The sequence below is a fragment of the Manis javanica genome, unplaced genomic scaffold, assembly GCF_040802235.1.
Source record: "Manis javanica isolate MJ-LG unplaced genomic scaffold, MJ_LKY HiC_scaffold_25, whole genome shotgun sequence".
NCBI classification, from domain to species: domain Eukaryota; kingdom Metazoa; phylum Chordata; class Mammalia; order Pholidota; family Manidae; genus Manis; species Manis javanica.
The window spans coordinates 888,120-911,517 of record NW_027332171.1 but is presented as its reverse complement, the minus strand read 5'-3'; the positions used below and the strand labels follow the sequence as shown (position 1 = coordinate 911,517).

General features: G+C 40.1%; 1 protein-coding gene and 1 pseudogene across 1 annotated transcript; one reads left to right on the top strand and one right to left on the bottom strand.

Annotated features, from left to right (window-relative positions):
- Window positions 1–3,363: 3,363 nt before the first annotated feature.
- Window positions 3,364–4,302, bottom strand: LOC108386207 (olfactory receptor 10V1). The gene has a single exon (XM_037011883.2). It carries the CDS (start codon window positions 4,300–4,302, stop codon window positions 3,364–3,366), a length of 939 nt encoding a protein of 312 aa, XP_036867778.2.
- A 12,323-nt stretch (window positions 4,303–16,625) lies between these two features.
- On the top strand, window positions 16,626–22,234 carry LOC118971217 (olfactory receptor 10V1-like; annotated as a pseudogene).
- Window positions 22,235–23,398: the final 1,164 nt, after the last annotated feature.

Sequence of the window (23,398 nt, the reverse complement as noted above, 5' to 3'; positions counted from 1 at the left end):
ACTCACAATTAAGGAAACTAGAAAAAGAAGAACAAATGAGGCCCAAAGTCAGTAGAAGGAGGGACATAATAAATATTAGAGCATAAATAAATAAAATCGAGAAGAACAAAACAATAGAATCAATGAAAGCAAGAGCTGGTTCTTCTAGAAAATAAACAAAATAGATAAACCTCTAGCCAGACTTAACAAGAAAAAAAGAGAGTCTACACACATAAACAGAATCAGAAATGAGAAAGCAAAACTCATTACGGACACCACAGAAATACAAAGAATTATTAGAGAATACTATGAAAAATTATATGCTAACAAACTGGATAACCTAGAAGAAATGGACAACTTTCCAGAAAAATACAACCTTCCAAAGCTGACCAAGGAAGAAACAGAAAATCTGAACAGACCACTTACCAGCAACGAAATCAAACTGGTCATCAAAAAACTACCTAAGAACAAAACGCCTAGACCAGATGGCTTCACCGCTGAATTTTATCAAATATTTAGTGAAGACCTAATACCCATCCTCAAAGTTTTCAAAAGAGTAGAAGAGTGAGGCCAGCATCACTCTAATACCAAAACCAGGCAAAGACACCACAAAAAAAAGAAAATTACAGACCAATATCCTTGATGAACATAGATGAAAAAATACTCTACAAAATATTAGAAAACTGAATTCAGAAATACATCAAAAAGATCATCCATCATGATCAAGTAGGATTTATTCCAGGGAAGCAAGGATGGTACAACATTTGAAAATCCATCAACATCATCCACCACATCAATAAAAAGAAGGACAAAAACCGCATGATCATCTCCATCAATGCTGAAAAAGCATTGGACAAAATTCAACATCCTTTCATGATATTGGAATGAGGGATTTTTCATGAGACCATGGCTTCTGTCAGTAATTACCCACTCCCCCGAGCCTTTACCCTGGGCCTATAAAATGAAGTTAGGACCTTTAGGGAAATGTATATGTGGGCATGATATAATGATCCTCAAATGACACTGTGTGAGCATAAGGCATAATTATCAGACTCAAGAATAAAGTTGAGTTTGTATTAACTGTAAAACAGAGAACTATGATAATAATTGGGAACAAAGATTTAGCACATATCTAAAGGATGCCCGTTCCCAAATATTGGGGTCAACAGTTCAGAGATATTTTCTTGTTTCATGCATTGGCACAACTCATTTTTAAGACACTGCACAATTTTATATTCTTGTTCTTCTTTCTCATGTGTTATGCAACCCTAGTATCTTGCTTATTTTATTCCTTGAATTCTTGATGCCTTGGACAGTTAAATATACTTTTATTCCCTAATAGTGATCTAATAATTCAGATAATCTGAAATGGGTGTATGTCCAAAAGACAGAATGAACAAAAGGTAGTCTCTTGATGGTAATTCCTCTCTTTGATTGCTCCCTCCATAACCTAAAGTATAAAATAAACATTCATGATTATGTGCTGATATAAACACAGCATTCAGAGAAAATGTAAATGGGGGAGAGGAGACAAATCTCCCCAAAAGTAGAATTCCAAATGATTCATGTAGCTATTTCGCCCTCAGTTTTGACTCCCTACTCTTAAGCATGGGCTAAATATCATGACCTTTTTCCACATAATATGAAATGGAAAGGGAGAGAAGAGTATGTTCTCATGGGAGGAAGTGACAAACCCCATGTCTGCGGGTGCCCAGAGCCAACATCAGGTAGGGAAGTGTTTGTAGTGTGTGCTCTGGGTGTGCTGTGATGGGAGCGACACTCTGCCTCTGTGTCTTTCTTCCGAAAACTCATATACCCGTTGTCTAAGCATCAGACAGATTCAATTTGAAGGACATTCTACAAAATACCTGACCAGGACTTCTCTAAACTGTGAAGGTCATAGAGAAGAAGGTAAATCTCAGACTCTCACAGCCCAGTGGACCCTGAGGAGACATGATGACTAAATGTAATGTGGTGTTCTGCATGGAATCCTTGAAGAAAAAGGATTCTAGGTTAAAAGATAAGGTAATTCAAATAAAGTATGATGTTTAGTTAATCCTAATGTGTCAATATTGGTTAAGTAGTTATGACAAATGTACTCTAGTTTTTATTGGACACCAATTATGACACTAAAGTGATGTAGACAAATTAATGGAAAGAGTTTACAGTTCATGGGAAATAATAGTTCTCCAGAACAAAAATATTCCCATTGTATTGTGTTTATTCTGCATGAAAATCAGTAGGAGGCTATGGAGCTAGAGAATATCTAGAAGGTGACCACTGTCATGAACAGGATCAGATGTAATCTCCTGGAGGAAATGTGGATGGAGTACTTGCTGTGAAGAAAAGAGGACTGAAGTCTTATTGAGGATGCAGATTCTGTCCTGACACATGCAAAGAGCTGTGGTAGAGGAGAGCTTGCAAGGGTGAAAACAGGATCACTGGGAGGAATTTGTTTGTAGATAGACTTGAATTCAAGATAAAGTAGAGTGCTTTAAGAACCCGGGTCATCTATCAAGGAACGGAGCATCCTGCAAGTCAATAATCTCTCTCCTTGGAAGCTCAAGCAGAGTCTGGAACACTGACATGCTTTGGAAGAGATTCTTGTGGAATCCAAGATTCAACAATGCCCACTTTCTTCCTCTCCTCTACTTTCATTTACTAAAATAAGTAACATTTCCTCCATTATTATTATCCTTTTTTTTTGGAGTGCTTTAAAAGTTATGTACAGAATCATGAGTTTTCATTTGGTTAACAAAACTAAAAACCTATAAAAGTAAAGTCTGCCTTCCTTTGCTAACTGAAAAACTTCTTTTTTTTTCACATTCAGGGCCTGCTGGGCCAATAATTAGAACATAATGACCTTGGAAGAAACACATGGAATCTTCTAGCTCAGCTCTGACACTTCTTAAGGAAGGAAACTGAAACCTAGAGAGCTGGAGACTTGCACGCGGTTGCTCACACTCCCACTGGCAGCACAAGCCAGAGCAAGGGGAGCGGCACTGTGTGAAGACAGCTTACTGTAGATTTCTAAATAGTTGTGTTTTCACCCTGGATGTGTCTTTTGTCAGCTACATTAATTTCTTTTACTAAATAATGCAGATTACGTACCTACGTGAGATAATCCACATAAAGTGCTAGTATAAGGTGGATGTCAGTTAATGTTGATGCTCCTTCATCTATGCAGAGGACATCAGTCACCCTAGGTGATACAGCTTTATTTTACTGAGACAGTAACATTCATTTCCTCTGGTGCTCCTAGAATAACAGGCCATGTGTCAGTTGGCTGAGAAGAGTCCTGGCTCATGCATGTTGTCCCAGCATAATTATTAGTGGTATTTCATTTCACTTGTGAAAATATCCTGGTTTGTGTAAGTCATGGGATCATCCTTCCGAGAATTTTTGCAGTGCCTTCCTTAGGGCATCTTTCAGTTCCTTGTTCCTCACACTATAGATCAAGGGGTTTAAAATGGGAGTGATAAAAGTGTAGACCATGGACACTGCCCGGCCCATCTCAGGAGAGTAGCTGGAACTGGGGGACAAATAGATGAAGCTGGTGCAGCCATACTGCAGGAGGACCACTAAGACGTGAGAGGAGCAGGTGGAGAAGGCTCGGTGGCGCCCCTCTGCTGACTGGATCCGTACAATGGCTGCCACGATGAAGACATAGGAGATGGAGATCAGAGAGAGGGGGATGCTTAGGACGGTGAAGCTGATGATATACAGAGCAGTCTTGTGAACACGTGTGTCTGCACAAGCCAGGCGCATGACTGCAGGCATGTCACAGTAGAAGTGGTAGATTTCATTGTTGTTGCAGAAGGGGAGATGGAAGATTAAAATGGTCAGTGGCAGGGACAGCAGGAACCCCAGCACCAGGGACCCCGCCATCAGCTCCACACACAAGGGCCAGCTCATGAGGAGGGTGTATCTCAGAGGGTAGCAGATTGCTACGAACCGGTCATAAGCCATGACTGCAAGCAGGAGGCAATCAGCCCCACCCAAGAAGACAAAGAAAAACATTTGGGTGCCACATCCAGTGACGGAAACAGGAGTTTTGCCCATTGAAAGAAGATTTGCCAAGGCGAGTGGGGCGATGGAGGATGTATAGAAAATTTCCAGAACTGCCAGGTTAGCCAGGAAAAAGTACATGGGTGTGTGGAGGGAGTGGTTGACCTGGACAATGACGGCAACTGTGGCATTCCCACTGACACTGGTCAGGTACATCACCAGGAAGGCCGCAAAAATCACCAACTGTACCTTAGGGTCAGTTGAGAATGGGTGAAAGAAGAATTGTATTTTTGCTGTTTTATTTATTTCTTCCATAATTAGTAGTGGAACTATGAAAAAGAAAGATGACATGAGTCTCTAGGCACCTGTCATTTGTCATGACTCTTTCACAACTCCCCCGTCCAGTGTTAGAGCACTTACTGAGATATCTCGGCAGCTACGTACACACTTTCATTTTACAGTAGATCATGTAATATAATTTATACACTTGCTACCCTCTCACCTTTCTTTCTCTACCTTCAGGCTGCAAAGCCTGAGAGGTCCTCAGCGGTGGGGATTTGGGCACCTTTGTTTACACTCCAGTGCAGAGCCAATGCCTGACAAGGAAAGGCTGACAGGCAGTGTCTCCCGAATGAATTAGGGAATGAAGTCAACCTAAAGATCAAAGTTACAAAATGGGCAAAATAGGATATCAATGCATTATGTGGAACTTGAAATAAAAAAAACTTTAGGAAAGAATAAGTAGATGTATGCCATAATTTAAGGAGAATTGTCATACTAGTACATTGTGTGCCATATTGCAGGACAGACTAATGTAGCTCAAAATCTAGAACCTCGATTGAATCATTCTGCTCCTCTCCTTCATCCAATTTGTCCCTAAATATTGAGAGTTTGCCTCCAAATGTTCTCATGTTTATTAGTTTGTTTTTTACTACATTTCAGCCATTAGTAGAATTCTAGAAGTAACTAATGGAAAACGAGCAGCTATGATCTGAGACCAAGATGTTGAATTACATTATTTTCAGACTTGAGAGGCATAATTACAATGTACCCTGTGGCTTATCTAGTAAACCCTGACCCTGCCAGTGCAAAAAACAATCTCTTTTCTTTCTTTTACAAAGGTTGGGGAAAAGTGTTTATTTAAAAACTATGATGTTTTGGGTGAAGGTGGGGAGCAAGTGGTTTAATTCACCCTTCAAAGCAAGAGTGACTGAATGACGGAGCAGAGAGAAGGCAGAATCCTCTGGGGCCAGGAACCGAAGTCCGGAGTGATGCCGTTTTTATAGTGCCTGCAGTTTCAATCGCCTGCCTCCTGGTGGCTAAGAGTCCCCAAACCAAGACAGTGGCTTTCGGTTGAACCAAGGCTATACAGGTGGTACAAATGCATTATTCAATCCATAAGGACACTAGAGATAAGCCATCCAATGGTGCCTTCTGTTCATGTTCTTCTCAGTTACCACATCCTTGGGCTCAGGAAGTCCACCCCACATCTTGGGCATAAATCCATCTAATTTCCTCAAAACACTTCTGTCTCAATGCAATGCATAGCCTATCTTGGCTTCATTTCATTATAGGGTCTAGAAAAGGGAAAGGAATCAAACATGGAGAAATACCCAAATGCAGGGCACTGCATAAGAAATCCCCATTATCCATTACACTATCTAACTCTTCTCTTGAGTTCTTTGTACAAAAGTTCCCCTTTCATTGTCGTCTCTTTATTGTGGACAAGGTAAAGATGTAAGTTAGGTCCCATCTGGAAGCTGTCTTGTCCTTAGAAAACATGAAGTGCCGTTGGTTGTTGCAAAGAAGAAACCAGCGAGACACCCTTTTCAAGAGACGGTCTGTAGCTCTCAGGTTTCCTTGCGTCTGATGCCACAATGCTGAGCCATACAATGGGCATCATGTAAACCAGTGAATGCTTTGCTGACTTTGTTCTGTACGTAAATCTGGAGGAATGGCAGTGGCTGTTTGGCTCTATGCATGCCTCCTAAATTAGCATGTGCATATTTTAGAATCTAAAGGGTAAAATTGTGTCCAGGACAAAGTCAGGTCCCAGGCGAACATGGTGCAGCTTTTTTTTAAAGGCCAATTTTAACATGATAATTTTTAGGAAATGATTTCAAATTTTTTAAAAAAGTGTAGATAGTATATGTAGAAGGAAGATCTATATGAGCTTTGGTGGACAAAAACATAAGATTTTTAAGATATTTCTTACTCATGGCTGATCACCAAGTGCTCAGGAATATAAATTGTCTCTTGTGCTAATTAGAGTACTTAAGTAAAAAGGTTTTACATGTACTGATTTAGGCCATAGATTGGCTATTACCCAGTGGAAAGTACAATTCCCCAAACTTCCTAAATCTAAAATCTTGACTCAGAACAGCTTCTCCATTATTATTCCAAGGAAAACAATGGAAATAGTAATCAACATTTTCTAAGACAGCTATGACCCAGAGAAAGCTCCCAGGGTATAGCTAGTCTTTGGAAAGATGTTTTATCATCTCTTGAGACTTTGCCATTATGTAACCAAGAGCATGTCCAAGAGTTCTTTGCCTTTTATGTAATCTCTGGGCAAGATGACCAGCAGCCACAGAAGGTCACAGATGCCCAAGAGGTCAGAGCTCTGTCAGGTCATCTGGTCCATCACTTCCAAAGAGATTGCCTGACTTGTCTAAAGTTGCACAAGTGGGTCATTTCTTTTTCATCTTTTAAGTATACAAGGTGCCCTAGGGGATGCAAAGGGGGTTGAGATGCCATCTACTCTACGGAGTCACAGGGACAAGATTGTCAGCTAGATTTCCCCTTATTCCTTTTCTGTTTACAACACCTTGTAGCAACCTTTTCAGTTTCTCTCAATTTAAATTGTAGACAACATTTCATACCGAGAGAAAAAAGTAGTTAAAACGTAGTTTTTTAACCAAGTTAATAAACTGCCTGATTATACAACCAGATTTTAGGAGACTGCATAAATAAAGAGCATAAAAATATAGGGGAAAAAATGCTTTCAGGAAAGTTAGTAGAAAGTAGGGATGGAATGATGTGTATTCAAATTCCTGCTTTGCTACATATTAGTTTCATGATCTCACTAAGTCTCTTGCCCCCTGTAAGACCCCCCTCACTCAGAATAACACCTCACCATTTTAGGAGATTGTTGTGAGGGGCAAATGAAACAATGTCCTTCGGAGAACCTGCTGGAATGCCTGGGACATATTAACTGCTCAGTAAGGTATATTGATTCATTGATTTCTTCTTTATCTATCTTGAGACTGAAAAAGATTTACATTGCCCAGTGGATGCAATGCTTGGCAGAGTTATCTAACATTTTCTGGGAGAGATTTTGTCATATCTGGTTCCGCTACTAGTTTCCTAAGTCACTTTATATTGCAGAAACCCTCTTTAGGTAGGAAGAACAATGACTTACTTCTGTTTCATCTCCTTATCAGCTAGTTGTTATAGTTAAAAGATAGTTTATGTAAAATGTCTTGATTTTAGGTATGTCTACATTGCCTAATTGACCGATGTGGTATATCTCTTAGCAGATTTGGTTGGCTCACCTAAAGAGGAAAAAAAATCTTAATTTTGAGAACTTTAATTGTGAGATGAACAGAGAAGGTAGAACCTTGTTGTAATCATTATTCACAAGGCAGAAGCCGTGCTTGCAGCACAGGTGTTTGTGGCTTCTGGAGATACTCATACCAGCTGGAAGATCTATTCATACCTAGTCAAAGAAATGTTCCCACATCAGATGGACCCAAACAAAAGATATATTTGTCCTTACAAGACATGCTTGAATAATATTTTCTAGATGTCTGAATATATATGAATTTCACATGTGAATTTATGAATTCAAAAATTATCATTCATTAAATGAAATTCAGGGTTCATATATGCCTAAACCCTGAAGAGATTATATGTCTAAAGGGACTGTTTACTTTCTGGGGGATTTGCCAAGAGTATTTTCTGGCAACAGTATCTGGGACAAAGCAGAATCATAAATTGTATTCCTTTACAGCTAATATGTTGAATCATATGGAATTTGTCTCTGAAGGTCAAGAATGGTAGCATATAGGCAATTTCACATGGTCCAATGTAATATCCTTATAAATGTACTTTGAGTATATGAAATGAAATATGTAGACATGTAACAAAAGGTTATTAATTTCCTACTATATAATGTGACATTTATTGGGTACTTACACACTACACTAATCATTTTATAGGTATCATTTCACTTAAGCAGTCTTTCAGTCCTATGTAAATTTATTGTCTATTTTTTTAAGTGAAACAACTCAGGCTCACAGGTTTAGCTAGCTTTTCCAGCTAGTTGGTGGCAAAGTAGCATTTCATTCCTAGGTCAGTCTGGGAATCTAAGCTTCTATCAGTAAAGTAAATTGTACCTCACTGAGCAGTGTGCTGTGTGGGAGGCTGAATGATAGGTGTCCTAGAGATGAAATCTTTTCATTCTGATTGTCTTTTCACAACAAACTATTTCACTGTGAAGTGTTGTGCCACGACACTTCCTCAGATCATTACAAAGTCAATGCTCAGTACCCTAATTTGTAATCTCTCTCGGTTTCCTTTGTGCCTCTTTTCTTCCTCTCTCACCAGCTATTCACTTAATCAACAATATTTACTTTAATAAATCCATTTCAGAAACATTTACGAAGGCCCTACTCTATGTAAGGCATAGGTCTAGTTTCTGGGAGAAGAGGGAGTGTAGAGAATGAGAGAGTGCCTGTGTTCAAAGAGCTCTTGATTGAATGAGAGATATGCTAATAAAAATAATACAGGTCAGATACAGTGAAGTGCAGTCATTAAAAGGACAATGTGCCTGGAAGCACGGGCATGTCTCTCTTATTGCAATAATGTTTTTTGAAAAATTGCATGTAATTAGGATTATGTTTTAATGCTGAAGGGGGATTCTCAACATTTAGCCATTCCTTTTATAATAGAGGTAGATATTTTCTAATTTTTTGGCTTTTGTAAGTTTGAAATTTGGAAAAATGCATCTATTTTTTTTAGGCTGGAGAAATTCTTGAAAGTATTGACATCTCTATATTTTAAGGCTAGTTAGTGTTGAACTCATTTCATTAGATCTAGATTATGATTCCATGCCCATTTTGGACAGAGCCTCCTCTTTGCCTTTCATCAATCTGAAAAGCATGGATTTTACAGGATGTATTCTTGAGTTTGCCTTAAACTGTCTAGTATAAAATCATTCCTTTGAGCAGGAACTGGACTTTGACTCTTTCTGTCAAAAACTCCATGCTTAGCTTTTGCTCTCTGACCAATGTCCACCACAAGGCTTGGCCTAGTTATAAACTAGGGATTTTCCTAATATTCTAGAGTCTGGAGTCTGGGAGGAGATACTCACCTTTCACTGGACCCATGTGGACTGCAAGCCATTGCAGATTCGCTTGGATCCTCTGCTAAGCACCGAGGACCCCAGGGGTCTGTCTCAAGAGACTTCTGTCCTCAGAGGATCCTCTGGGATGGCATACTGACCATTTCTAGATTCACGTATCTTGCTGATAAGGGGCACTGTGCTAAAACACTTCTCAGACTGTACCTGATTCCAATCCGATCAACTCCTGGACTGGGCATATGTTCTATCCTGCCTCTTCCTTTGTACCAAGTAACATCAGGCTTTACTTATCCTTTCTCTGTAGCCTGGAACTTACCTTTGAAGTTCCCCTGACATTCAGACTTGAAATTATCATCAAATAATAATATTCATAACCAATCTATCTGCAGTACATTCTTGTCCCCCTGAGATGACACGTCTGCTTGGGAAGCATACAGCAAGAGGATTAAGTGCAGTGTTCCTAAGAGTTAAAATTACATCAGGATTATTCCATTGGTACATCTTCCCTGGGGATTATCTTGTAGTAAGGTGTCGATGAGTTCGATGATGAGGTCAGTTGGGGAAAAGAAAAGTTGTTTTCATTTGATTTACTTTAAAACTATATTTAAAAAAGAAAGTTTCCACATACAGAATTCTTCTTTTTTTTTCTTGCCATATTTCATAATATCTGCTGCTCTCTTTGCTTCTGGGAAATTAATTCCTCCTAATATTACTCCATATTTCTGATATTCCTTCTTAGTCTACTTTGCCCGCTTCTCCTCCTTCCTGAACTTCTACTCAAGTTGGGTCTAGGTCTAGGTCCTCTTTTCTATTTAAATTTTTTTTTAGGTCATCCAATTTAGTTGTTTGGCTTTAAATATAAAGAACAGACTGATTAACTCTTACATGTGTAATTTCCAGCCTAACCTCATCCCCAAACTCTGGACTTTTATATCTACTGTTTACCAGACATCATTATTTGGTTCACTAATAAGTATCCTACATTTAACATAAAGAACATAAAAGTTCTAAAACAGGACTTTCCACCCACCATCTACTCAGTGTTATGTATTTAACCATTCAAATCCTGATAGTAGTCTCTCAATAATATTTATTGAAATTAATGAATACTACTAATGCTTTGTTCAGTTTCATGCAATTTCATGTAAAACATCTGAAGACATGGTTTTCTTTTAGTGCCCCTTAGGGAAAAAAGAGACCATCTAGAGCTTCTTTCTTCTTTCTTTTTTTAAAAAATTTTTTATTAAGGTATGATTGCTATACACTCTTATGAAGGTTTCACATGAAAAAATACTGTGGTTACTACATTCACCCACATTATCAAGTCCCCACCCATACCCCAATGCAGTCACTGTCCATCAGTGCAGCAAGTTGCCAGAGATCTACTATGTCCCTTCTCTGTGCTACACTGTTCTCCCCGTGACCCCCCACACCATGTGTACTAAACATAATACCCCTCAGTCCCCTTTTCCCTCCCTCCCCACCCCTCCTCCCACACCCCTCCTCTTTGGTAACCACTAGTTCATTCTTGGAGTCTCTGAGTCTGCTGCCATTTTGTTCCTTCAGTTTTGCTTCATTGTTATAGTCCACCAATGAGGGAAATCATTTGGCATTTGTCTTTCTCCACCTGGCTTATTTCACTGAGCATAACGTCCTCCAGCTCCATCCGTGTTGTTGCAAATGGCAGGATTTGTTTCTTTCTTATGGCTGAATAATATTCCATTGTGTATATGTACCACATCTTCTTTATCGATTCATCTAGTGATGGACACTTAGGTTGCTTCCATATCTTGGCTATTGTAAAAAGTGTAGAGCTTCTTTCTTTTTAATGTCATTCATGAAATCATAGAATTAGAAGGGATTTTAGAAGTCATCTAGTGGTTATCATTTTGGATCCCCATATCTCTAAGTGCCTTACAGATTTTTACAGGAGTTTTCAAGGTAAATTTTTTTTTTGTAACCCTAGCTTCTTTTCCTTTTGACACTGTTTTTGCTAGTGGCCATGGTCCTGAGTGAATCAATGTGGATTTTTTCTTTATTAAAGTATCATTGATATACAATCTTATGTTGGTTTCGAATATACAACACAGTGGTTCAACAGTTACCCATATTATTAAATCCTCACCCCCACTGGTGGGGTCACTATCTGACAATGTAGTAAAATGTTATAGAATCACTGTCAAAGTAATTTTAGTATTTCAAAAGTCCTAAAACATGCCATCGATTTTGTTGGGATAACTTTATGCATTTTTATTATTGTTATCATTATTATTATTACTTGCTTACTAATTTTTTATTTGCTTAAAAGATAGAGTTTCACAAATAGTAATTTCCAAAACTTTGAGGCTGGAAGCAATACATATGGGAATGGTTAAAAGAGTCACTGATTGGATGTGTGCCCTTGGGTAAGCTAATTAACCTTTCTAAGCCTTGGTGACCTTATCTGTAGAATGGGAATGATAGTGCTGTTTTGCTCTCATAGCGTAGTCATAGAGATTGAGTGAGATAGTGCATGTGCAGCATTTATCATGTTAACTAGCCCTTTATTAGCTTTAAAATTATTACTATGGGATTCATGGAGAAAACACTGTAAAATTCATTTGGTGCAGAGAATGTTGAGGGCTAGACATTCACCCTAATATTTTATTTTTCAGTTTCACTGAGGTGCAACTGACAACCTCATAGAGTTATTTATTCATTTATTTTTGGTTAGAATGCTTCACATCTACTTGCTTAGAAAATTCCAAGTATAGAACACATGATTATTAGCTATAAACACCATGTTGTACACTAGGTCTCTGGAATTTCTTCATCTTATAACGAAGCTTATACCCTTTAGCCAATATCTCCCCATTTCCCCCACCCCCTGACCCTCTCTCTACTTTCTGTTTCTATGAGTTCAACTGTTTTTCATTCCATATAATTGAACTTTGATGGAGAGAAGGAGGGAAGTAAGGAGCTGGGAGAGCCTGATTCTAGGGCCGCAAGTCTTTCCGTGGCAGATCCAGCCTTCTGACTATCTCCCTGCCTCCTCTTTTCCCTTCCACGGTCTGGCATCTGCATCATAACTGCGTAACCTTGTTGCAACACCAGGGCCATCGTAACACTCTCTTTCTTAAAACCTCTAGTGGTTTCCTATGCGGTGGTGACACTTACAATGGAATCCTAACTTCTGACTGTGGCCCTCAAGGTTCTGCATGATTTGCAGCTTCCTCCCTGACTTCCTTTCTCTCCTCTGTCCCCGTCGTCTGCTCCTCGCCATCCCTCCAGCTGTATTGTGCTTCCTGTTTTTCACTAAACCCCTGCCTCAGGACACTTGCACGGGCCGATTCTTGTCCCCAGAGTGCTCTTTCCATACTTCATTTTTGTTCTTAAACACATTCTGACAGCCTTGTAAAATTGTTTTTACTTTTCATTGCTATAGGAACACTTAACATGAGATCTACCCCCTTAACATGTTTTTAAGTGCACAATACAGTATCATTAATGTAGACATGATGTTGAGTGGCAGATCTCTAGAAGGTAATCATTCTGCACTTGCTCTTTTTGTTTCAGCTTCTCAGGACTGTTCGCAGGTTGTTTTCCCAGAGAGGACTTCCTTGACTCCTTTAGCTTGAGTTGCCCACCCCCAACCTTTATTACTCAGCTTTATTTTCCATGTAGCACTTATCATTACCTAAAACAATATTATTTATTTTTTTCTTATTTATTGTCTGTTCTTTCTCACTGGGATATAAGCTTCATCAGGCCAAGAACCTTTTCTGTCCTGTACCATCCCTACATTAGTACTAGGAACACAGAGTAAGTGTTCAATAAACAAATGTCGAATGAATGAATTCGATGGGCATTCAAGTGAAGGAAGGACATATTGTGGTTAATGCCAGCATCTGTCACAGAGGGGAAATTTCAGGAGACTCCAGCAGTTCTGCCTCTCAGACCCCCAAATGATGTATCAGGTTTCTAAGCTTCGAGGGAAATAAATGCTTAAGGAGCCCTCTGCTAACTTAGCCTCCTGGTGATTTTCAACTAGCTTGAGTTAAGTTTTGACTTTTGTTGAGGAAAAGCCTCTTGGAAGGTGGATTTCTTCCTTTTTATTAAAAACAAGTTGACTTTAAAAAAATCTAGGAGATTAAACAAATATACAAAAAAGTTACAAAAAAACAGGCCAAGGTACTCATTTCTCTTAACATATCTCTTTATAACTATCGCTGGTTTTATGGCTTTGGTCTGGTTACAAAGATGTGTCCTGCTGGCTTGGTTGTGGTGGGTAGGGTTTAGCATGCTTTGCTTACTTCTAAACTGACGTTCCGCTATTTACACTTCTGTATTTCACCCCGGTCTCCTGGATTCTTAATGAAGCCCTTTTAATCCATTGAATTCACACAGCATATTATTTTATTATTCTTTAACAATTGGACATTTTCGTTCCCCATGGGCTGTGTGATGTACTTTCTTTGAGAAGAAACAATACTGCTAGAAACAGCTTTATATGAATGCTTTTTTCATCCCTTTGACTTGCTTCTTTAGAATGAGTTCCCAATATTAAGTGCCTGAATGTATTTTTAAGATTCTCATCTAATAGATGATGTGTTAACTCCTATAGATGGAATATAGCAAATTATTATTTTCTCCAAAGCTGTATATATAAAGCTTAAACAGATATAGGTGTAAATGTGGGGCTATGCTGATGGCAAGTCAACACGGAGTAGTAGGTAAGTGTATACATTCTGCAGACTTTGGGCCAGGGTTGGAATCTGTGCTCCGGTTTCCTCATCTGTAAAATGAAGACAATAATAGCATCTACCTCACAAGTTTATTATGAGGAGTAAATGAGTTAATTGGCATAAAGTGCCTAAAACAGTACCAGACGCCTGCTGAACATTAATTATCATTATTTGTAATGCATAGGACATCAGCAGTCATGCATATATATAACACCTTACTGGTATTTTAGCCTTAATTCTTTCTTCCAGTTTTCCCTGATGTGACTTAGGATACTTGGCTTTTGCTGAGCGGGCTTAACTTAAAAAAAAAAAATGGAGTCGTATTTATTATATGCAAATCAAATGGAGTGTGTGTGTAAAGGCAAAAATAGAATATAATTCAAAATAGAATCTGCCCTCAAAGGAGCTAAAGGTGTATTGAGTGACTGGGGAGGCAGGCATAGACACAAATGACTCCAAAGTGACAACTTAGAGTGAAGAGGGTGTGTTGACGGGGTACCCAGGGTGGAAGGGCCAGTTTCAAGCTTCCGTCTCAGCACTTTGCTAAGAGGCACAAGGATGTTTCTGGCTCTGGTGGCCCTGGTGGGACTGTTCAGTAGGCATTCAGGGAAAGTAGGCTTTGTTCACTTCCTTTCCTGGGGTGATTGATGAGAAGTTCTCTGAGTGAAGGTCTACCCATACATTCACACAATGACACTATTCTTACTGAAAATACAGTGCTCAGTTGTGACTAGACAAACACTTTTCTTAGGAAAAGATTCTGTATAAATTGTTTACTTTGCCTCTAAGATTTGCAAAGTATGGTCCTCCATATTTTGAGGACAACTGCTTACCGCTTCTTTTATCTTATGTCGTACTTAATTAAAATAAGGGTACTGATGTTCATTAAAAAATACTGGAAAAGAGTGAACAGAAAACAAATCTTTCAGTCTCATCACACAAAAACTGGATTCTTCTTACAATGTAATTTTTAAAATTTCATTTTCTGTTTAGTATATATGACAAACATTTTCACATTATCGCATTTTCTCTATATAACATAATTTTAAACAGTTGCATAGCATTTCATCATCTGAATCTGGCATTCTATGTTAGGCTATCTTCATTATTCCCTGTTGAAATATGCTGTGATTTTTATCTTGTGTACAAAGGTTTTCGTTGTTGTTATTGTTGTTATGTTTTAGATGAATTTCTAATTTGAGACTCCTGAAATGTAGTAACTAAACTTAAGGTCAAGTGCTAATTTCTTATTTGGAAAATTTCCAACCTACACAAATTAAGAGGACAGTATAATGCATGCTTGTGGATGCATGACCTAGCTTGGAAAATTGTCATTATTTCCACAGAATATTAGCTTTTAAAAAATACAACTTTCCCAAAGTGTTGAACTTTTCCTCTTCCCATCCGTGAGCTTGGTAATGCTCGTCTTACCACAACTTTGCCAGCACTGAGGATCAATAGTAAAACCAAACCAAAAGAAAACATGATATTAGTACTTGGCTCACTTGTTAAAAAAAAATAATGGTGGCAAGCAGTTTTAATTTTTGCCCCACCTAGCTAATTTAGCAGAACAGGTGTTCTTGGCAAGGCCTGGCCTCTCTGAGTATACCCCTGAGGAGACCAGTGCAAAGACCTCTTTGTAGGCTGCTGCCTTTGGCCTTTGTCACAAAATTGAAAGGCAATCCACAACCAGGACAATATTTGAATGCACATGCAAGTCTACCTTGCAGCAAATTAGAACTCAAAAAAATTTAAGGATCTTGTGCATAAAAAGCGAAGGTATATTTGGAGGCATGGTGGGTGGAGCCTGTTCCTTGAGTGGTTTCCTGAGTCTATACCCCCAGTAAGTTGTGCTAGTTTCACTTACTAAAATATTTTGTGAACCAGGCCATAAATACTGTATGTGGTACCAGATGAATAAGAGGTTCTTTACTTTCTCTTTCTTCAGTTTTATTGAGGTGTAATTGACAAAATTGAGGCTCCTTTACATTTTAAGCTTAGGGTCAAAGTGGAATCATCTGATTTAAATAGTGTTTAAGGTAAATTAATCTCAAAGTATAAACTGGGTGGGTGGGAGGTGAGCCACATGTGAGGGGATGAAAGCCCCTTCTCAATGGATGCTGTTGAACTGTAAATGGGGAGGCTATAGGAAAGAAGGTGAGGTAAGAATAGCGTTAATATTTGGTAAAAAAAAAAAAAAAAGTAAAACAAAACAAAAAATTAGATTATTGACATTTTCATTAAAAAAATGATACTAAACAGCCTATGTCATATTTAGGACATATTTATACTTATCATTGTCATTCAGGTTGCCAAGTTTAGCAAAATGTAAACGCCCCAAATAGTGCATGGGACATACTTATACTAAGAATTTATTTGTTGTTTATCCAAAATTCAAACTTAAAAAAGAAAAGATACTAAAATTCTGGGCTTGGGGAATGGAGAAGGTAGTAGTGTGAGCTATTTAACTTACTTGGGCTTCCAGTTTCCACGTTTGTAACAGGTAAAGGAAACACCTGTACTGCCTACCTTCTTGGCTCAATGTGAGAATCATGTGCTCTTTGTATAAATATGCATTTTTTAAATGTTCACGTGGTAATTGGATAATCATGGTAATGAAGAGGCATGGGAATGACCAGGAGTGTTTGCTTTACAAAATAAAAGAATGAAAATTGAGGGAAGAATGAAAATAGGAAAATAGGAAACCCTATTGAGAACCCATTGCATGCCTGGCATCGGGACTGGCACTTTCAGACGGGATTGCATTCAATTTCCACCTCAAGTCCGAGGTGGGTGCTAGGATCTTCCCATGTTCCAGATGAGAATGCCGACGCCCGTAACTGCTCCAAGGTCACGCCGGTAGGAGATTAAACAGCGGGGACGCAAGATAATGTCACCCAGACTCCAGAGGATAAGTACGCAGTGACTTCAGACTGTGCTTCTAACACAGCTGGACCTGGTCCAGGCACAAGGACACAGGAGAATCACTCTGCCCATGGCTTCTTTCCTTGAACCAAGTCTAATGGAACAAGAAAACCAGATGGAGGCTATTCTTCCACTTACACCCCTTCTCAACAGACCCGCGGTGGCTTCCCTCTTATGTGTGACCTTCTTGCTGTTGCACCTGGAAGCCCCGCTGGGCCCGTCACGTGGGCTCGCAGTCCGGCCAGATCCCTCCCTCCGCACCCCGTCTACGATCTACTTCCTGCCTTTCACACGGGCCGTGCTGGAGATGGCGGCTCCACCAACACTGCTCCCGGGCTCTGGCTGGCGTCCTGTCCGTGGGGAGGATTCCCCTCTCCCTCCCTGCCTGTGGGGCCCAGAAGTTCTTCATCCTTCTCAGAGGGGCTGACGGCATTCTACTTGCTGCATTTCACACGGCTACACAGGTACACGGCCATCTGTCATCCACTGCATTACGACCTCATCATGAGTTGGCAGCTCTATGGGCAGATGACTTTAGGTTCTTTGGGGCCGGGATTCCTGCTGTCACTGCCTTTGACCATCCTGATCTGCCACCTTCTGTTCTGTGGCCACCACGAAATCTACCACTTCTTCTGTGACATGCCTGCAGTTTCGCGTGTGGCCTGTGCAGACGCCCGCATGCACAAGGCAGCTCTCTGTGCCATCTGTGCGGCCCCCGCGGTTGTCCCCTTCCTCCTCACCTGCCTCTCCTAGGGCTGCACTGTGGCGAGCATCCTGAAGCTGGACTCAGGTGAGCGACAGCGCCGGGTCCCCTTCCCCCCCCCTCCCACCTCACCGTGGTCCCCGGGCAGTATGGCTGCTGCACCCTGACCTACCCTAGCCTCAGCTCCAGCTACTCCCTAGAAGAGGGCCGGGAGTCATCTACACCTTCTTCTCCCCAGTACTAAGCCCCCTGATCTACAGCATAAGGAATCAAGAGGTGATGGATGCAGTATGGAGACTGATGGCAACAATGCGCAGGTTCAGGAAACCAGAAATATTCCTTCCTAGAAAAAATACTCCCCAAACCAGGGGTAGGGGGCGTGATCTGAAGGGAAGAAAGATCAAAAGAAGAAAAGGAAGGAGTGGAGCGATGGCTGTCTCCATGGCTCGTTAGCAATTAATTCACCCAGTTTTTATTAGATTCCAGTAATAGATTAATTTCCCCAGACCCCTGTCTCATCCTAGTACTTAGAACAGGGCTGGACAGGAATGTAGCGAAGAAAAGCATGAACGGATGGGGTGACGACAGCAGTTGATTTGTGGGTGCTTTCCTGCTACCTGCTTTAAGGGCCTGTATCCCTACTGGCATGCAGACCAGCGGATTCACAAAAGCAAATGTCCTTAGGCCGCTCTCTGTCATTTAAAGCCTGTGCAAGTCCCACCGCCTTAATAAAATCTGGCTGCCCATGCTGACAGTGATCTTTTTCTTTTCACTGAATTGTACTTGTTTTTATACAACTGAGTTGCATATATTTTGGGATTGCCTCTATAATGTCTAAAAGGCCCGAGGGGGAGAAGAAATGGTTTAGTCTTTCTTTGTATTTCCTGGCGCAGTGCTGGGCACTTAGATTTAGGATCCAGACACAAACTTGAATGCTAGTCTTTCCTTTATGTAAAAAAGATAATAAGCACAGCCTTCTTACCTCAAGGGATTGGCATGTCAGTCAAATGAGATAATGGATATGTAAAAATATAAAAACAAATTGCAGAGTAAGACACAATATCTATTTATATCTATCTATCTATCTATCTATCTATCTATCTATCTATCTATCTATCTATCTATCTATCTGTCTATCTTTCATCTATCTGTCAATTATCTATTTGAAGTCTTCAGTCACTTGCCATTGAATAGCTTTTACTAAGCTGTAAGTCCCACCTTCCCGATGGTCATGCCAGGCCTTCCCAAGGTCATAGAGTCAGCTGCTTCTCCTCATGGGAGATTGGCTCCTGTGATCCCTGCAGGAGAACCCCAAAACCCTAACAGGAAATGGACAAAGCCATTAGGAGACTGGTGGAGAGAACCACATGGAGGATTGACAGTAGGGTAAGGTATTTCCAGGGTAGCTTCCTCAACAAGAGAAAAAGAATCCCATTCTCTTCTTGATGTGGCAAATGCAGTATATGATAAAAGCCACACTATTATCTGATTGTGCCACACACAGGAAAGAGGGGGAAATGGGGAAAACAATATGGAAGACTGATGGTACGAGTTCTCTAGGCCCTTGGCCAGGTAGCAAGATTAAGAAGTGCAGAATGTACAAGTATTTTTCTTGCATGGAGATTCAATGAGTATTTTATTGATAGCAATGGCATGTATTGGAATTAACAAATTGTTTCCCAATTTTTAATTTAGTCTATGCCCAAAATGTTTCCACCAAAGATGTGAAGCAGCTTAAAAACACATCAAATACAACAGTTAAAAACATTTGCTCAAGAAGACTGAAGAAAAAATTTAGGCAGGATTATGAATAGCTCAGTAGTAAGACTGCTCTGCAGAAATGCACTAGGTGCTCCTCTGAAGTTTATGCAGTGGTCACCTACATGTCTGAGCTTCCTGGTAGTCAAGGGAAAGAATAAAGTACAATTAAATGTGAGAATTTCAAAGTTAGTATAATAATACATATGGATAATTAACAGTATTTTAGTTTAAATCTCAGATATAAAAGAACCTTTCCCCATAGCTTTTCGAACGTGATTTGGTATATTTAACAAGTCACGAGTAACCATAATAATAACACTAGCTATCATTTATCAAACACCAAAGTACATGCCAGACATTGTTTTAGGTGCTTAGTACATGTTAATTCACTTGGTTCCCACATACCTTATGACGTAGGTGTCATTATTATCCCCATTTTACACGTAAAGAACTGAGGCTCAGAGGGGTTAAGTAATTTCCCCAAGATCACACAGCTAAATGCTGGCACAGTTTCCCTCTAGAGCCTGTGGCCTTAACCTCTATAACATAAACTAAATATGAAATGAATTTTCTTGAGCCAATTCTCACTGGTAGCTGATGGCATGACATTGATGTATAAGAACTTAAAACAGTTCTGAAAGAGAGGATCACAGTCAGTAAAAGGATATAGATCTCTGATTTTCTAACTTGATTTTAGGGACTAAAACTAAGCCATTAGAGCCTGACCAGCCAGCATGTCATTCAAGAAGTGATCCACAAGCACTAGTTTACTCAACCAGGGTCTTGATAGGGCCTGGAGAAAACCAGCTGTGGTTATGGTTTCTATCTTGGTTATAGTTTCTAGCCAAGAGTTGGAATACACATATCCTGCAGTAATAATGAGTCAGGAAGTTGTACTTACTGTACAAGATTTGGACATGACTGGCCTTTTTCTTTCGTTACACACCCACCAGTATGCTCTGATTTCATAGTGCCATTCCACAGGAATCAGATTTGAACAGTATGAAATAATGTCACTATATTCTAATTAAATTTTATTTGCTCACTGGTCTGAGCCTGCTGGACCCTGGTGGCATTAGTTATGTGAAGGAAGTGGCTTATTTAAACCGAATGTGTCCCTTCAAAATTCCCGTGTTGAAATCTGATCCTCAATGTGATGGTATTAGGAGGTGGTACCTTGGGAGGAGCTTAGGTCATGAGGGTGGAGCACTCATAAATGGCATTAGGGCTCTTACAAAAAAGAAGCCCCACAGAGCTCCCTAGTTGCCATGTGAGGATGCAGCTAGAAGCCTGTGACTGGAAGAGGACTCTCATCAGACATCCCACCATGCTGGTGCTCTGGTCTCAGACTTCTAGCTTCCAGAATCATGAAAAATAAATTTCTGTTGTTTAGAAGCCACCTGATATATGGCACTTTGTTATAACAACAGCTGGAGCTAACCAAGCCATGGCCCTACTGCCTGACTAATTTATAGAGAGTAGTTATTTAAGAAAACCTTTTCCTTTTTAACTGAAAATATCAGGCAGGCTGTAACTCAGCTTTAGATGGGCCCCGTGTTGATATCCAAGGCCTCTTCTTGCTATTCTCTCACCTTGAATGGAAGAGGGTGGGATATGAAGTCCAAAGTCTTGGTGTAAAATCCCAGATCAGCCACTGATCTTGGACAAGTCAGTTCACTTCGGTGAATTGTGGTTTCCTCATCTGTAGAGCTGATGTATTAAATACTACACACCATATGCAGTAAGGTATTACAAGATTAAAATGAAATATAAATGTAACAATTATATCTGTAAATATTAATTACATTATATTTGTAATTATTGCTTTGTAATTATAAATGTGGTGCAAAACTGTAAATATTAAATTATCACACAAATCATACAGTCAGCATCACCGTCCTCACCACCTGCTTTCTGCTTATTGCCCTCTCCTATGTCTTCATCGTGGCTGCCATCCTGAAGATCAGCTCCACAGAGGGCAGGCACAAGGCCTTCTGTACCTGCTCCTCCCACTCGATGTGGTCCCGCTACAGGTGAGGAAGCCTCATTTACCTGTGCCCCAGCTCCAACTGCTCTCCAGAGATGGGCCAGGTAATGTCTGTGGTTTACATGTTCATCACCCCTGTGCTGAACCCCTTGATCCACAGCATAAGGAATAAAGGAATAAATTGCTTAAGGATGCTTTAGAAAAAGGTCACAAGGTTCTTACTGCTCAGAACATACTGACTTTTTCTGCGCATCACTGATCAAATACATGGAAGAGAGCATTAGATGAACCGTGCAGAACACTAGAAGCTAAGGGAGGAAATCACCTAAGTGTCAGGAGTTTTTTCAGATTTTTTGCTCTTCCTTTATTGGCTGTGTGCCCATTTTCTGGCTGTGAATGCCCAGTGTCTTCATCTGTAAAATTAACCTGCCTGGCTGAAAGATCATCAAGTGAGATTGTGGATAGAAAAGTGCTATGTGAATTGCAGCATCTGATCTCAGATGACCTAGGTCTTATTTTGATTCTGTTGCTCCCCACAGCAAAAGTCATTTCTTGCTCTTCTAAAATTTTTATATTGTAGATGACTGCAAGCTAAGAGGCAAGTGTGCCAAATTCCAATAGTGCAAAGGTCCTACAATTCTCAAATGCTGCTGAAAAGAAGAGTTGCCATAGGAAGCCGTATCATCTTCTCTTCTAGAATAAAGAAGTATTTCTTAAAGTTTGGCCTGCTTGAAAAGGCTGACTTCCCAGATGGCCTGGAAAACAATGCCATGGCGAATTAAAGGTAGGAAAAATATATACTTTGCTCTCCCCTTGGAGATTCACATGCACATTGCCTGGGATATTCTATAGCAGAGCGATCTTTTCAGGGTTGGGGCTTCCCAAAATAATTGATAATGAGAACTCTTTCTTTCTTTCTTTTCCACCCAATTAGCTTAACCTGATGAAGATAATCTTCCAGGAACACTCTTAGGGAAATGATTGTGTAAATGACTAACAGCACATATTGAGGTACCAGATAGAATTCTCCCTCGGCTCTGAATGAAATGAATCTGTTGTAACAGAAATGAGGATGTGAGAAAATAAAATACATAAGCAAATTGAAACTGCAGCCATTAGACTTGTGTCCTCCTTCTTGTTGCTGAACACAAACCCTTTAACATGTATTTTAAGATTTGATAGGTAAGTTTGACCTAGAAACTGAGAAACTTCAAGAAAGAATAGTAAAACCAATGATCTAATGATTTTTGTGTAATGAAACTCAGAACTTTCCACTCATGATCTTTGTTCTTAGCAAGGAAAATGATCTTTGGGGCCAACAGCATTTGCGGGAGTGTCTCTGCTTGCATTTCCTGGAGAGATGAGATATAGGTCAAGATAAAGGTCAAGACCTCATCTGTCAACAGCAGTATTTGCTGCCCCCCTCACTGCATAGAGACACAGCACATTTGCCAACTATGTTCACTGTGGTTTGTGGTTGCGTTTGGGAAAACTGGGTTGAATGTAGAGATCCCCAAGTCCTACGTTCTTCCCTTGAGAAGAAGCAGCAGGAAGGATTAGCAGTATGTAGATGTGTGCCCCCCTCCGTGCTGGGCACTTTCTCAGTGATTCAGCTCCACAGTTCCCAAGATATTGAGAAGAGGATTCCACCTGGGCTTCACTCAGCCTCAGGGAAGGGTTTGGCCGCCAGCCTCTTTAGGCAGAAGGTGTGGAGGGTAAAAGGAGGACCAGGCCGATGAAGTTGTATGGTCTAGGCCCTGGGGAATGGACCAGTGAACCCTACTGACCTTGAGATTTCCTGGTCCTGAGAGGGGCTTCCTGGTGTGGAGTTACAAATGAATTGGAACATTAGTTTAATCTCTGGGAGCTAATCAAGTGACAGTATGCCAAATACACTAACAACAAACAAGTCTTCAAACAGACCCTTACTGCTGAGGGTCAGAGTA

Excerpts from the sequence above, each read along its gene's own strand:
- LOC108386207 (XM_037011883.2), bottom strand. The coding sequence starts at position 4,302 with ATGGAAGAAATAAATAAAACAGCAAAAATACAATTCTTCTTTCACCCA.